The following is a 16,419-nucleotide window of genomic DNA, read 5'->3' on the forward strand; positions in this document are numbered from 1 at the left end:
TGTGCTTTTTGTCACTTATTTCTATGTTTCCTGCCTATTCATTTAGCATGTATCTGTGCCGTTATATCGCTCATGGAAAAAACATTGGCAAAGCCACTAAGTTTCACCTATGCAAAATCTATTAGCTTTGTTTGTGCTTTTTTACATGTTGGGCAGATGTTGTGCTGCAGTGGAACATGACTTAAAGTAAATAAAAAATGCTAGAATTCAGTCAAAGCTGGCCATGTCACATAGTACTTTTGTTTTTTTACTTTTAGCCATGTTGACCAGCATGTCAACTGCTTTCCATCATGTAAAAAACATTGACAAAGACAATAGAATTTCCATAGGCACAATATATTGGCTTTGCCAATACTTGTTTGCTTCGACAGCTACATATACAAGTTGTGCATACATTGACCTTGTCCTGGCTGGATACTTGCAATATCATATAGCTAATCCTGCCAGATTCTTATAATGGCCCCGTGTTGGAAACGTGTGGTTTATAGAAGTGAGGGCGACTTTTTATACAAGCCAAATTACACGTGTTTTTCATTGTAGAGTATAACAACACCGATTTTTCAGACATTCAAAGTACCACACACACGAGTAATATGGACCTGAATGCAAACTTGAGTTGCACTAATGGAATGTAGTGGTAAAAATACTTATAGGAAGAGTAATAAAGTTGAATGAAATATAGGCATCAAGGCCATTTTTCACAATGGTGAACGTACACAGATGTAAATTTACTATGTTTTTGATATTGACAAACTACAAGTGTAACCTTACTAATAGTAGTTTTACAGGGAGACTCCGCACATAAAAAGACGGGCCGGTCTTATCTTTTTATATGAGGAGTTCGCTGCACCCAACTGCGAGTCTCAATAGTCGTAAAATTACTATTAGTAAAATTAAACTCGTCATTTGTTAATATAAAAAAATAGTAAATGTACACTAAAGTATAACTTTACTTTTAGGAATTATTACCAAGTGCTTAGTTTTTTCCCCATTAGCTCATATTAATCAACCAGAGTATGTTAAAAAGCTATTCATGTATATGATATTTAAAAAGGTAAATAATTGATCTGCTCCAGTAAAATATATCACATTCAAGATATGATTCATCATCTCCACACCATTCATTTCTTAAAACTTTCTAATAGGTGAAGGACTCTTTAATCAAAGTAAACAATATGGCTGGAGCCTCAATAAGCTTTTAAATGTATTTGTGTGGCTGATATTTGCTTCGTACTATTGAACTATCTGTCATAGGTTACTCCCTAGCAAACGTTTATGGTTTGGACCATACTATCTGCCCAACCAACCCTTACCCGGTATCTTGATTTGAAAAGACCACGTACATTTTTTTTCCTTCAGTCTCCCAGTCAGATCGACCAGGCAATATAGCGAACTCACCTGCAGACATGGGTGGCCGTGTGTGGATCGAGTTTACAAACACACTTCCATCAGGTTTGATCACAATTATCTGGCAAGAAAACAGAAAAAAACTGTGAAAACTTTGCTATCAAGTTTCTGATCTGAAGCAGACGTTTAATGGAAGAACTGAAAAAAATATTTTATGTACTGTTCATGAGAACACTTAAATCGAACCCGCAGCTCCCTCATTAAGCATTTATTTATTTATTTTATTCAATTATATGGCACACTCCATAATCTATGCCAGAGAATGTCAGGCACACACACATGTAATGTCATAGAGTCATACAGAACTGAGGGCCCGATGTATCAGAGGGTTGTTTCCATTTTATGCCAATGTGAAAATGCATTTGTGGATTGTACACTGTTGGAATCAGTGACAATAGGAGACACTAAACAGCCTCCTATTGACTTCCCAGATAATAAACATAATACTGAAATGGCCAGTTGATTCATGCCATCCTTCGATGAAATGGATGGCTGTTAGTGATGGTGCCACTATTTCACTTTTGCATCTAATGTCATGTTAATGTGTGACCCGTATAATCATTGCTTGAATATATACACCTGATATTTCATATCTGGTTTTACAATAATGAGTGATTTTCGTACATTTGATTAGCTATAGTTTGCATATGTGAGGAAAATTGAATTTTGCCCTGCTATGTGTCCCTACGTGTTCCCCAACATGTAATATATATATGCATGATCGCTATGCATTTCCCTCCATGGCCGAGAATAAAGACGCATTTGCAGTTGCGTCCAACGTTAATATGTCAGTTATCCAGTCCTCCGTGAAAGCAACGTGAATTAGGCTTTTAGGCCTATGTTGCCAACGTCTTTACATAGTGCACGTTAAATCATCGAGATGCACCCGTTTCTAGGCCCCACAGGGCCCGGACACCAGACCCAGGCCTCAAGTCTCCTGTAACGCTCCTAGAGATGCAGCCCCGCCCGCATCCCTGACCCTTTCCTTACTTCCTGCCCAGCAACGCGGTGCCCGGCTCGGCCTGGCCTGCCTGCCAAGAATATGTTATGCCTACAGTTATCTGTTCAGCTCCCCGTCTTCACATTCCTAGCTAACGAACCGGATAAACATATCCATCTACAGTCTAGTCTTTCTGTCTCCATGCAAGTGAATTACTGACTTAGTGTCCATAGAAGATCCATAGCTCACGCAATACATGAAGAAATATATGCATACACTAGCCTTTAGTGACAAGTAGCCTTTGCCCTGATGACTTTTAGAATCAAGCAACATGTACTCCAAACACAAGATATCAGATACGCTATAGGTACAGGTCGTTCTGACATCCCAGACTTTAGTCTCCCCTACTAGTGCTAGAAGTCAGCGCCCCCCAGCTCTCCCCAGTTACACGTCATGACTCGTTTTGCGCGCACCAGTAGGTTAAAGGTTCCAGCTGCCCAGGAAGCCCCCTCCATGTGTCCACCCACTTATGACACTTCTGTGACGTCTACATCACATGCCTCCGTGCACGCCCTGTGCACGCCTTCTTTTCACGCCCATATGTTCTTATCTTTCGTTTGTCACTTGTTACGCCTACTGTATTCAATGCAACTGTACAGTTTTACTATATATATTGTATGATGTTAATGAAATGTTGAATGTCCCTTCCTGAACCTTAGTAGGTGATGGAACCCGATATCCATTGGCTCGAGCCACTTAATTAAAGCCCGTATGACTCAGATACCACGGACTCTGCCTCTTATTTATTGAGCTATCCTTTTCATTTAATGCATAGAAAAATAGTACCGGTAATTTATTTATTTACCACATATGTACAAATTAATTCATCAATTTAGTAGGCCTCAGATGTTGGACCCCATTCTAATTATATGTTGTATTTTTGCTTGCTGTGCATAATGTTTCTCTATTCCAGGCACCACGAGCTGACATTAGTCTAAAATGTTATTTATGAACAAGTTACTTACCTTCGGTAACGATACATCTGTTTGAAGCAAAGGTTAGTTATAGATTCCTTACCTTAGAATTACCCCCAGGCGTCAGACTGGATCCGGAAAGTTTTTCATCAGCAGTACCCCTGCACTTCGGAAGGTGGCGTCGGTCGACTCCGCATTCATCGTTGGCATCATGGTTGTCGGGATGACATTGCAGTAGCTACATAGATACTGCCCTCGCGCGCTAACGTCAGTTCTAAACATGACTTTCCACTCCAGAATCGCAGATCTCTGCAAGACACTGACCACTGGTGCACAAAGCTAGGGCCCTAAAAGGAAGTCCTTAAACCTAGAAGTCAGTTTGCAGTACTGGGAGGATAGGTGGGGTGGTAAGGAATCTATAACTAACCCATCTTTCTTACAGATATATTGTTACCAAAGGTAAGTAAATTGTTCATCTGAAAGAAACAGTTAGTTATAGATTCCTTACCTTGGAATAGATACCCCAGCAATACCAACCACAGAGGTAGGTCTGTGAACTGAGTTCACACCAGAAAGTCCTGGAGAATAGAACAGCCAAAGAAGCTGTCTCTTTGGACTTGGCTGTCCAGGCAGTAGTGTTTGGTGTACTTGTACAGTGATGCCCACATAACTGCCTGATAGATGTCCCCGTTCCAAAGCTGTGGTAGCGGCCGTCACCCTGGTGGAATGGGCGCGCAGTCCCACAGGAGGCTCCTTCTTTGCCAAAGAATAGCATGCTTTGATGCACAAAACGACCCACGTGGAGATGGTCCGTTTTTGCGAGGCCCGAACTTTCTTGACGCCCACGTAACCAACAAAAGCTGGTCGTCCACCCGGAATTGTTCGGTGCGATCCAAATAGAAGGAAAGTGCACGTTCTGGATCCAGACCTGGAGCCTCTCTGCCTCTTTTGAAGGTTGTGGAGGCGGAAAGAAGGTGGGCAAAGAGATGGTTTGGCCAATGTGGAAAGAAGTAACCACCTTGGGAAGAAAGAAAGGTCTAGTTCCAAGGATGACCTTGTCCAGATGAACAGCCAGAAAGGGGGGCTTGGAAGAAAGAGCTTGGAGCTCACTCAACCTGAGCGCAGAAATGGCCACCTGAAAGGCAGTTTTCAAAGTCAGAAGCCTAAGAGGACAGTTATGTAGCGGCTCAAAGGGAGCGCACATAAGATATGTAAGAACCCTGTTCAAGTCCCACTGAGGCATTAGGAAGGGAACCGGAGGGAAAAGATGAGTAATGCCCTTAAGAAAACGATTTACAACAGGGGACTTGAAAATAGAAGGATGGTCAGGAAGCATAAGGAAGGTTAAAATGGCCAAGAGGTTGTCCTTTAGAGTGCCCAGCATAGAGCCCTACTGGGCCAAAGAAAGAGAGAGTAGGAACAAGAGAACCTCGGAAAGAGGTGCGGAAAGGGGATCCACAGCCTTTGCTGTGCACCATGCCACAAATGTGTTACATCTGCAGGTGTATACCGTCTTAGTGGAGAGATGCCTGGCTGCCGAGATAACAACACAGACTTCGGGAGGCAGGTCAAATGACGTCCACTGCTGCCGCTCAATCTCCATGCAAGGAGGTGGAGGCTGGACATGTTCGGGTGGAGGTCCGTCCCCTGCTGCTGCAACAGAAGTTCCTCCTGAAGAGGCAGTCTGATTGGAGGATCGATGGTTATGTTGAGCAGCTTGGGATACCAGACTCTTTGTGTCCTATCCGGAACCACAAGAATGACTTAGGCCCGGTCACGCTTGATCTTCTTCAGCACTCTGGGCAGATGTGGTATAGGCAGAAAAGCGCATAGAAGACCGCAGCTCCACTCGCGACCAAAAGCGTCGCCTAGCGAGTGCCGCCTTGGAAATTCCAACGCACAGAATTGCTGACAATGCGCGTTCTCTTCAGTGGCGAATAGATCTAACCAAGGCTCTTCCCACTGTCGAAAGAGGCCTTGCACCACCACCGAGTAAAGATGCCATTTGTGATCCATCATGCACCTGCGGCTGAGTTTGTCCGCCCTGGCATTCAGAGAACCGGCCAGGTGTTGAACCACCAGGGATATGCCCTGATGTGCTAGCCATGTCCCGAGGCGGAGGGCCTCCTGACATAGGGTCCAAGACCCCACCCCGCCTTCTTAGTTGCAGTACCACACGGCAGTGGTGTTATCCGTGAACACCTACATTACTCTTCCCCGAACAGGGGGGCGGAATGCTTTGAGTGCAAGACGAATCACCTGAAGATCCAGAAAGTTGATGTGGAGCCCGGGATCCGCCGGAGAACAGAGGCCTCTGATCTCCACCTCCCCAATGTGGCCACTCCATCCCAGAAGTGATGCATTGGTCACCACTGTGAACTCTGGTTGGGGAAGGGAGAGAGATGGATCTGCCGTTGACCTAATCCTGGTTCGTCAGTCACCACTGCAATTGTCGTGCAGGGCTCTCCGAGATCTCAACGCAATCGGACAGATTCTCCTGATGCTGTGCCCACTGGAACTTCAGGTCCCTCTGCAGAGTCCGCATATGCCATCTGGCATGATCCACCAGCAGATGCAAGAGGCCATGAGGCCCAGCAACCTCCGGGTCATTCTGACCGAATCCCAGGATAGAGGCTGAAAGATCGGAATCATAGCTTGAATATCCTGGACTCGCTGTTCGGGAGGATAATTCCAAAACTGTGTCGTGTCCAGAACCACTCAAATAAAGAGGAGCTTCTGAGAGCGAGTCAGGTGTTACTCTGGCTCGTTGATAGAGAACCCCAGCGAGTGCAGGAGGTCCACTCTGGTCTGGAGGTTGGAGATGACTGCCTTTGGAATGCCCGCCTTCAACAGCCAGTTGTCGAGATTGGGGAAGACTGGAACCCCTGATCTGCGTAGATGAGCTGTGACTACCGCCATCACTTTCATGAACACCCGAGGGTGATGATAAGGCCAAAGGGGAGCACAGTAAACTGAAAGTGCTAATGGTCTACCGTGAACCGCAGGTAATGCTGGTGGGCCGGCAGGACGGGGATGTGAAAATAAGCGTCCTGCAAGTCCAACGCTACCATTCAGTCTCCAGGGTCAAGGTCAGACAGGACCTGAGCTAGCATCAACATTTTGAACTTCTCCTTCCAGAGGAAGTGGTTGAAGTTCCTGAGATCGAAGATAGGAAGCAGGCCTTTGTCCTTCTTGGGCACCAGAAAGTAGTGGGAATAGCAACCATGACCTACTTCTGGTACAGGAACTCACTCAATGGCCCCCTGGCCAAGAGTGCCGAAACTTCCTGTTGGAGAAGGGTCAGATGATCCTTCGACATGCAACGGTACTGAGGTGGCATGGATGGAGGCGTATTTTTTTATGTGACACTTTGGGCTTTGAACTTATAAAATTAGCCATGTGTGTTTAATGGTCAGAAGCAGACATAAGACCCTGTATATTCTGTTATATTCAAAATTTGGTCTGCACCCTTTAAAAATTCAAAACATTATTTAAATCCAATAGTGATCATGTTGAATACAGAACAGGTAATCGTTTTCCCAAGAAGCAGCAAACGAAGATTCTTCGCTTCAGTTCAATTCTTTATTTAATGTTCTTATTATTGTACAAAAAAGGCAGATAGCCTAATAGCCAACGCGTTTCGTCCGTCACCGGACTTCTTCAGGGCTGCTTTTATATTTCAGATAAGGAATCCAGTAGGTAATTAACTTGTTCACGATTAGTGTTTTCAGGCCAAAGAGTAAAGCTGCAAGTCAGCGTGGTTCCGAGTACAATGTGGTCGTCTGGACGTTGTAATGTTTTGAATTTCTGAAGGGTGCAGACCAAATTTTGTGTGTATCTTGCTAAGGGAATTGGGCTTCCTCAAATCCCTGTTAGGGTCGTATAGGGATTACGCTCCTGGTACTGGCACCTTCTCTATAGACTAAAGTGTGGTACTCTAATGGTTGTGCAGGCAGTTTTGCCTTAATCCCTAAATTGTTGTTGACATATTCTGTTATATTAATTGCATCTTTTCAGAGTTGAACCATTAAAGAAAAAGGCTTGAAATAAGTGTAATCCCTGCACGCATACAGTTATGAAAAAGAACAGCTTGATGGGTGGTTTGTGATAGCTTTTTTAAGTTAGAGAACACATGAAAGCTAGAGTGAAAAGTCTGCAGTGTCTGAGCAGGTCTTCCAAAAATGTTACAATGCTAGAGATCATATTGTGCTCCAAATTTGTGGAATGAAATCCAACTAATGTTGTATGAGACTTAACAAAATCAAAATGACACCCTTTAATGATGTTAAGTGAGAAGAAGGCAGAAGGAGGTGTCCATGCAGTGCACTTTGCACGCCAGCTCCCTCATCAGCCATCTTTGATGTGCCCACTAAAATGCTACAGGCAGTTATACATTGTGAGATCATGTATTGACCATTGACTCCACTTTACTCTAACTACATGTTGTGAGCATGGTTACATCTTGTGTCTGTCTGACCTCGGCCTTTTAGCTTCGAATGCAGGCAGGCCTAGGTTACTTGCCCGCATCGATTGTGTATGTTTCTCACTACATCGAGCGAGAGAGATAAGAACAGACACTGTGGAATGCATACAGTGTCCAAGGATGAGAGTGTGAAGAATTCTGCCTCAGCTCTCATCGCAGCCTGGCCAGCCCATTGAGTGACATTGAGTGTAGCCAGCACCTACAGTGCAGATGAAGGGAGGGGAGCTTCTCCATGTTAGTAAAGAGTATAAAGACCGAGACCTCTTGGCGCTTTGACAGGAACTCTCCTGGGAGTGGATGTGCTGCCTAGGGCTTTTGTGCCCAGTTGAGACCTCCCTGCATTTATTTTACATGTGCATTATTGCAATTTGATATATGGGAACGTGCTGCAATAAATATTCCCCTTTACTTGGCAAACGAGTGTTGAGCTTTAATTATGTTGTACTTTGGTATTCTAAAGTCTGTAGAGGCATATTTTGAAGAGTGTTCATGTTGTGTCCTGGTATTTCGAAGTCTTGCTCAGGTGTTCTGAAGAAAAAGCAAACACCCATTTCCTCTGCACCACCGGTGGCCGGCTGCTCGCCAACTACTGCTCTGCTGCTGTCGCTGCTGAGACAGACTCCGAGACTCGGTGACAGCTGAGCATGAAGCTGGGCAGGTGGTATGCTGGACTTTTGGATATTAAGGAGCCTGAGAGGCAGCGTGTAGCGGTGGGTAGCAGATGGTAGACAACGGGTAAGGGGGCCGCAAGGGTCACTGGATGTGCTTAAAGCATTGGCACCTAGTGGTTGGCAGTTTTTAACCACTGACCGCTCCCATAGAATCGCGAGGAGTTTGGAGCAAGGAACAAGGAGAGGAAAATGAGCAACAGTGCACTAGGCACTGCGGCGTTGGTGTTGAGCCCCGGTGCGTAGAAGCGTCCAGGTGTCAGTGCAGCTTGCTTACTTCATAGCTCTCTCACCTCTCCATCCATCATTTCCTCCCTTTTGAATCCCTGCATTGCAACAGAAGCTGGTGCACTTGTATCTCCTGCCAGAGGCCTCTTTCACCCCTCAAGGGGTTCTCTGTTAATGAAAGGTGACAAACAACAGGGTAAATGGTAGGGAAGGTGGCATTACCATTGTCACTGGCTAAAGCACCACTAATTGGAGTAGGGTTGCTTTCCACTCTTCGGTCCTGCGATTTTGATACTGCTATAGAGGCCAGCGGAGAGGAACTAGGGCTACATATCTTATGTAGTCCTTGGGGACATCCACTGCAGCTGCTGTGATTGTGGGGGCTGAAACATAACCCGCAGAGGGAATTGACCTGCCTGCGTGCTTTTGCAAAAACAACAGATGATGGACAGAATGCTGACCAAATCAAACATTCACCCCATGTCACAGATCTGGGTTTATTCCATAATTTGCTTGCTCACCACGCCACCCCTGTCTGGGGCCAGCCATATGCAAAACAGTTTTGACCCTGCTCCCCATGGGAATAGGCCAGCCAGACCTGCCAGTCCAGGTCCTCTCTAGACCAGAAATACGCATCCTGGGACTGGTTTCGGGGTTTCGGCCCCTCATAAGCCAGGCTAGATTGAATTTGGTGGCACAGTGAGCACAGGACCCACGTCTGGCCATACCCTTCCCACTTAGTGTGACAAAAGCAAAAAGAACAAATGATGGTGGAATGCTGAAACAAACCCCAGTCACAGATCTGGGTTTAATCTATAATTTTTTTCACTCACCACTCCACCCCAGTTTGGACCCAGCCATATGCAAATGAGTCTTGACCCTGCTCCCCATGGGAACAGCCCAGCCCGAACTGTCAGGTCATGTTCTCCCTGGACTGGAAACAACCATCATGGACTGCTTTTGAGTGCTTGGAGACCTGTGGGCATGGGACATCGATTTTGCCTGCATTGGTAGCAGGGGGACCACAACCCCTAAAGTTATTTGCAAGCCCAAGAGGAGGGGCTTGACCTGCCTGTGCCCTTTTGAGCTCTTGGAGACTCGCTGACACGATACATGAGCAGGCGAACACTGGGCCAAGAGCAGCCCATCTGCGCTCAGCAGAGCCTGGAGGAGGTTGAGCCACCCCCTATTGGTCACCCAGTATCATCCACATATATGTAGATTACTGTTGCTTATCTCTGGTTCAGTTTTTGCTGATCTGTGATCATATGTACTTGCACTCTTATTAGTTGATGCCAGTGGTTTTGACTGCTTGAGTCATCTTTTCTTGAGACATTTATCGCTCAATCTCGAAAATTAGGGGACTCTTGACATTCCAGTGAGCAGTAACTCCATGAGGGCCAAAATGGGCCAAGCTCATGCTTCTGCTACTTCTAAATCTAACAGGGTTCCCTCAGACAGCAATCCTGCTCTGCCACCCCGACACTGAAGTGTGCTGTGAAACATTTTAGGCAGGCGAAATAATAAATAACCCGAAAACTACAGAATCTGGATTGGGAAATTTGTCTGCAAAATCGCTCACTTCACCTTTGGCTGCTTTTCATGATCATATAGACAACTTCAAGAGTGCTTTGATTAAGGACATGTGTTAACATTTTAAACAGAGTGTTGAGGTTTGTTCTAATCCCGTAAATCAGCGTTAAGACTTCATTAAAACCAAGCTTCCCCTGATTTGGCAAGGTATGGTGGGTGTGGTACCTCAGTTGTCATTGAGTACCCTGTGGCTGGTAATGTCGACTCTAACTTGGATGCTGCTGCTGGCCCGGGGGTCCAAGTGTCCAGATCAGTGACCTCTGTTTTTGATCCACCAGTCCCTCTCTTAGTCCCCGCAGCAGTATCTGCTGCTGGCCCTGTTGGGTATGCCCCCTCTAGGTCTAGGGCTGACATTTCACCCCATCAGCCTGATAAAGCCAATTGGAGGAAGGAGAAATACTATAGTTCCCCCACATGTAATCTGCCAACAGCAGCTTGAACGTTTGTGGTTAACCTTGGCAAACGTTCCATGTTTAGGCCAACCTGACAGCAAGACAACATCCAGCTGATAAACATGGCCACACACTGGTTTCATACTAACCTTATTTGCAAGAACAGGTTGTTTAATCAAATCATGTTTGCACAGAGAGTAGAATGGTTAGGACCTTTGGCCAAAGAGTTCCCTGGAGATTGTATTATTGTTAATTTCAAAAGCCCAGTTACCGTGACCAATATTCTGCAGGGTCAATACCTTGACCCCTCGGCTGTTCCTGGGATTAGGGTTATGCTATTGGGTTGTTTCTACCAACCTCATAGGCTTAAATCTGTACCCGTGTATAAACTCCCCCAGGACTACCACAGCTGTGCTTTACCTCTTACCAACAGGTTTTCAGTACTATCTGACTTCTCTAGTAACAACTGACCTGTGAAAGGTCGGAATCATGAGGTTTAGGGCCCAGCAAGGTGGCCTCTCTTGCAATTCTTGTGCGTCTGTTAGCTTCTTTGACACTATTAATTGTCCTGAATCTGTTGTGCTGAATAGGTGTTTGGTTTTGGCTACTCCTAAGCCATTAGGTAAAGTAAACATTTTGAGCTAGAATATCGCTTCAAGCAAAACTAGCTATGGACAATTAAGTGGGATTCATCTAGACTTACAATATTATTCTCTTAAAGCAGACATGGTCAATATCCAGTGTTTTTGTAAAGGTTTTTGCTGTTTTTCTGTTGCTGCTACTCTTGTTGCCTCTGGTTGTGCTAAAGCGGCCCTATCTGACTGGTTTAAGATAAGCCTTCATTGTCTCCTTGTTCCGATCCCCTGTGAGTGTAGCCTGATTCAAGCCTTTTTTAAAGTGGTTGTGTAACTTTGGTATTTGTGTCATTACTTTATACAATGATCATTTTATTCACACTAGCAATCGTCATTATGCTGATGTGTTGTCATTTATTAATGAACTTGCCAGCAATCAAGCGGAGGATGGTTTAGAATTTAATCTTATTTTAATTCGGGGTTTTAATGTTAAACTTGGGAATTTCCCCCCCTGGGCAACGGGCAAAACTTGTTTGGGCTCACTTGGGGTGAAGAGGTTCCCTTAGGCTAAAACCGAAAGTGTTGAGAACAATATTACTATATGGTTGATCTTGACCTTTGTAATCCACTGGAAGTGACCGACCAACCATATCCCAAAATTGCCACATATAAGTGAGAGGGACACGCCACTACTACTGATTTCAACTCTTCTTCACAGGCTATTATGAACCAGGTCACTGATGGGTCTGTTGTACCTTCCGTTTTGACTGACCATAATGCTTTGAATATCTTTCTACTGAGGCTGAGGAATAGCCCTGTTAAGTTGAGGATAGCACATGGAACTTATTCAACATGCAACCAGGGAAGAATAGTAGCCTGGCACTTGGTCAATATGACTGAGATTATCAAGGAATTCTGTTTAGAACATTTGGGTTTAATTTTTAACTGTCTCCAGACGACCCAGGAGTGCTACACAGGTATACATTCTTTTGTCAGGCTGAGCTCTGTAGTTAAAGAAGTACTTTCTAGACCATCTAAGATTAGGCCTAAAATACGTCCATGTTGGTTTCATGATACTTGTAGGTTAGCCAACAAACAGCTCAGGAAGGCCCTTCATGCTACACCAAAAAATAGGACTCTGATTGCCGTAGAATTTATAAACAGGCATTTTGGGGGAGTGCAGGCCGACACCTGGTTCAGTTTGGTGGCTGCCTGCAAGAGCTGCACTACCTGCCTATTCTGGTGTACGTTAAATGATTTAAAGTTGCAGAATAAGAGCACTAACATTAGCCCAGATCAGTGGCTGGATCAGTTCCATAAATTCTATGACCCCACTATCATTCTCACCACGTTTAACAATGTTCACATTTCCCCCTCACCCTTTGATATAGTCTTCTCCCTATCGAAGGTAATTTAGGCTATTTTTTCTGGGCAGGTTCTTCCTGTCCTTTTTTAATAAGTTGAGTGTAAATTTTAAGCAAACTGGTTCGAGACCTTTTTTTATGCTGCAATGGGGAAGAGAAAGACCACAGAGGCAATAAACAGGCTACCAACTGCAAAGGAAGGTCCCAGCTCACCAGGAGCAAATTGTGTAATAGACAGAATAGATGGCTTCTTAGTTAAAGCTGAAGAGATATTAAAATCCCTGGACTACTCTGCACTATCTGCCTTGCTAAATTCCAAACCGGGTTATGTAAAGTGGAAAAGGCCAAAGAATGGGGTCCCAGACATTTTCACCGGGAAGAAATCTTTGACTCCACCCTGTCTCAAAACCTCTTCGAGCTTGAATTTGTAATGCAGTATTGATGGCAATGACTCCAGGGACAATGTAGTGTCTCTAGTTAATCCAGATGTTTTATGTGAAAATAGATGTGATGCTCTTTGTTTGCAGGAGGGGTGTGTGCTACAGCTGGCCATGTCCACCAGCATAATACCTCCCAAGATGTTGCAAAACTAATGGAGATGATTGAGGGGCTAAGGGGTGAGGTTCAGTACCTAAGGGTGATTATTAAGTAGGGAAAATTGATAAAACTAAATCAATTAAGGTGGATTGAAAGAGCTCTATGTTTGCTATGACCCGGGGGGGATATCCCCATACTGAATCCCCCTACTAGATGTCAATTGGAAATGAGATCTAACCCCAAGACACCCATGAGGCACACGGCCTAATAGCATGGGCTACCCCACGCCCTGACTCCACTTATAAATCTGGTGCGTTGGACAAATGCAGAAGTGTGACCATGGGGGTAGGGTGATTTGTTTAAACAGCAAATGTGTAATGGGTTGCTGTTCTAAGAGCACATAAATATGTGGAGGGAATGAAGCACAGGTCTTGTAATGACTCTAACAATTCTTGCAATCCATACCACTCACCTCACTGCCCTAGGAGAAGGTCTGGCGATAGGGAGTCCTAGCATCTAGCCTATATAAAAAAAAAAAGTCAGATCTTCCTATACCTATTTCCTAAGGCCACACAGGGGTGTTGGGAAGACCAAGATTCCCTTACCAATAGAATCATTCACTGGTTTAGAAATGTAAAGGGGTGTCACTCAATCATGAAGAGTGACATCATAGGCATTGAGCAGATTGTGATCTCTGGTCTCCCTGATGATGTAATGAGAGTGGTTTTGAATGGCCAGGTCAATGGCCCATTGGCCATGGATGCCCATAGGATCAGGAAAGCTAACACCCAAATCCAGATTAGATATTGGTATGGGCCTGAAGTACAGTACATCCCCAGATGGAAGGGACAAGGCCTAGGTGGTTGATATCGATTGACTATGTAGCATTACAGCCCATACATACCCCGCAGATAAAAGTCAAGACAGGCATGGACCTACTGGTCCTGAGGTTAAGGGGGGGATGAGATCTACTATAGTGGATAAAGGGTGTATTTCTACCAGCCCAATCTCATCTAATGGCCCAGTGATGAGTGGGGAAATGGCTCTTTGATGGCTTCTGACAAGTTTAATAGATCAAATACACTGGGGTGGGCTGTATCCCTCGTAGTAAGGAGATTTCTTTGGAGCTTGCCACCAAACCAATATGAAATCTATCATGGAACGTGGCTGAGATAGGTGCTAAATTGGGGTACAGAATTAAGGGACAGTTCATAGACGAACATGATATCTGACTCCTCCAAAAGACATTGAGTGTCTCACCTGCGGCTAGGAAAGGGTATGCCTCATTCAGTGTGAATTCAATAGGGTCATCCAGGGGAACCCCATTGAGGTGGTTTTGTAACATGGGTGGGGACAGACCTACAATGTTCAGTAAGAATCCTACCAGTTACTCCCCAAGATGTGTTGCCTAAAAGGGTGGACCTCTGCTGTGGCAAATCTATAGTGCTGTTTAATGTGTTAAATCGGGTTGTTGGGCGGAAAGAGGAGAACCAAGCCACAAGTACTATAGAGGATTTTCTCTCTGACTACAAGGGTAAAGGTGAGATCATAGTGAGTTAAACTCCACTTTTGAACCTCTCATGTCATTTGATCAAGATATGTCACTAGAGGAGGTTGCAAAATGGAGAATTCCCCCATAGACCCACCTTCTATAAAATGGTCCGCAGAGAGCTGCACAGCTACTTGCACTAACGCAGAATTTTAATCTTAGAACAGCAAACGGTAGACCCTTATCTGATATTAACGGGAAACATGTTTTAATAGGCCAGGCTATACTAGCCGATTAGATTACTTTTTAATTTGCTTGAAGGGCAGGGATTCTGCACAGGGACATGGTGGTCATTGATAGGGTAGACAGTGATCAGAACGCTTTTAGCCTGTCAATGCTGGGTACCCTTGCCAATGTTCTACCAATTCGGGGTTTCACACAAGTTAGGGGTGTAAAGCTCTCCAACAATGGAAAAATAATTAGATGGGGATGGGGTGAAAAACATCCAAAAGCCCTGGAGGAAGCGGTTGCTGAGGCTAAAGAGCTGATTGTGGTTTGGGAAATTTAGCCCCAGAAGATAGAGGTCTGCTTCTGACAACGATCCATTAGGTGTTCTTTAATAGTATAAGGGAGAGGCTGGTGCAAGACAATCAAGTGAAATCACAAAATCCAGAAGGAAGCTCCCTGGTATTCCAAAGGATCTAGGCTGGCAAACGTTCAACTATTGGCAATGGCCAAGTCTAAGGGCAGGTCTCAGCTTGTGGTGTGAAGGGCACTATATAAAAAAGAACTGGAGATTGCTAAAAGATCCTGGAAAGATGCATTCTGGGCCCAGTTGTTTCACGCCATGATGGCAAAAGATAATGCAAGCTTTTGGGTATGCTTGGTGATGAGAAATAATGGTGACAAGAAGTTAGTTGGATACCATGTGCAACCTGAGGACAAGGCATCCCATTTTAGTAACTTATAGTCCTGTAACAATGTTACCATGAGTAGGCATCAAACCTGAGTTGGCATTCAATTAAAGAAACATAATATCCTTGTGTTCAAACTAAGGGGCCGATTAGGATGGCGGTGAATCCGCATCCTCCGGGCCGGCGGAAACCACCGCCGGCCTGGAGGATGCGGATTCACCGCTGCGGCCACAGACATCACCCACCGCCAGATTAGGATGGCGGTGGGATTGCGGTGGGACCAGCAGTGGATGGCAGGTCCGTCCGCCGCTGATCCGCGGGATGTGGAGGACTATTTGGTGGCGGAAACTGCAAGACACCGTCAGCCAAATTACGATGTGCATTGAAACATGCTTTTCCACGACGGCTTTTCCGCCGTGGAAAAGCATGTGGTCTTTGGTGTTTGGGGGCCCGTTGTGGGCCCCCAGGGTGTCAGGGGGGGGTGCACATGGGGGCTACCTATGGTACCCCCCAGCATTAACATGCACAAAACGGCAGGCACCACACGGTGCCTGACGCTTTGTGCATGTAAATGTAAAACATGCATTTTTAACATTGCGGCGGGTGCTGCTTCAAGCAGCACCCGCCGCAAGGTTAAAGATACGGGATGTGACCGCCAGGGTGGTGGTCACATCCTAATTGCACCGGAGGGACCGCCGCTGCGCCTGCGGACGGTCCCTCCGCCTCGGGGGTGGCGGACGGACGCAGATCCGTCCGCCATCCTAATAGGCCCCTAAGTGAGACTGAAGATGCTATTAGAACTAGCTTATTAGCAAAAGCACCCGGGCCTGACCGTATTCCAAATGAGCTTCTTAA

General features: G+C 45.3%; 1 protein-coding gene across 1 annotated transcript in view; it reads right to left on the minus strand.

Annotated features, from left to right (window-relative positions):
- LOC144823882 (mucin-5AC-like) overlaps nt 1-16,419 on the minus strand; it is a 663,881-nt gene that overhangs the window by 507,114 nt on the left and 140,348 nt on the right. Inside the window, exon 10 of the mRNA XM_078682770.1 lies at nt 1,399-1,468. Within this exon, the coding sequence (XP_078538896.1) occupies nt 1,399-1,468 (70 nt within the window). The remainder of the gene's footprint in view (nt 1-1,398; nt 1,469-16,419) is intronic.

This window comes from Lissotriton helveticus, chromosome 3_1 (genome assembly GCF_964261635.1).
Source record: "Lissotriton helveticus chromosome 3_1, aLisHel1.1, whole genome shotgun sequence".
Classification (NCBI taxonomy): domain Eukaryota; kingdom Metazoa; phylum Chordata; class Amphibia; order Caudata; family Salamandridae; genus Lissotriton; species Lissotriton helveticus.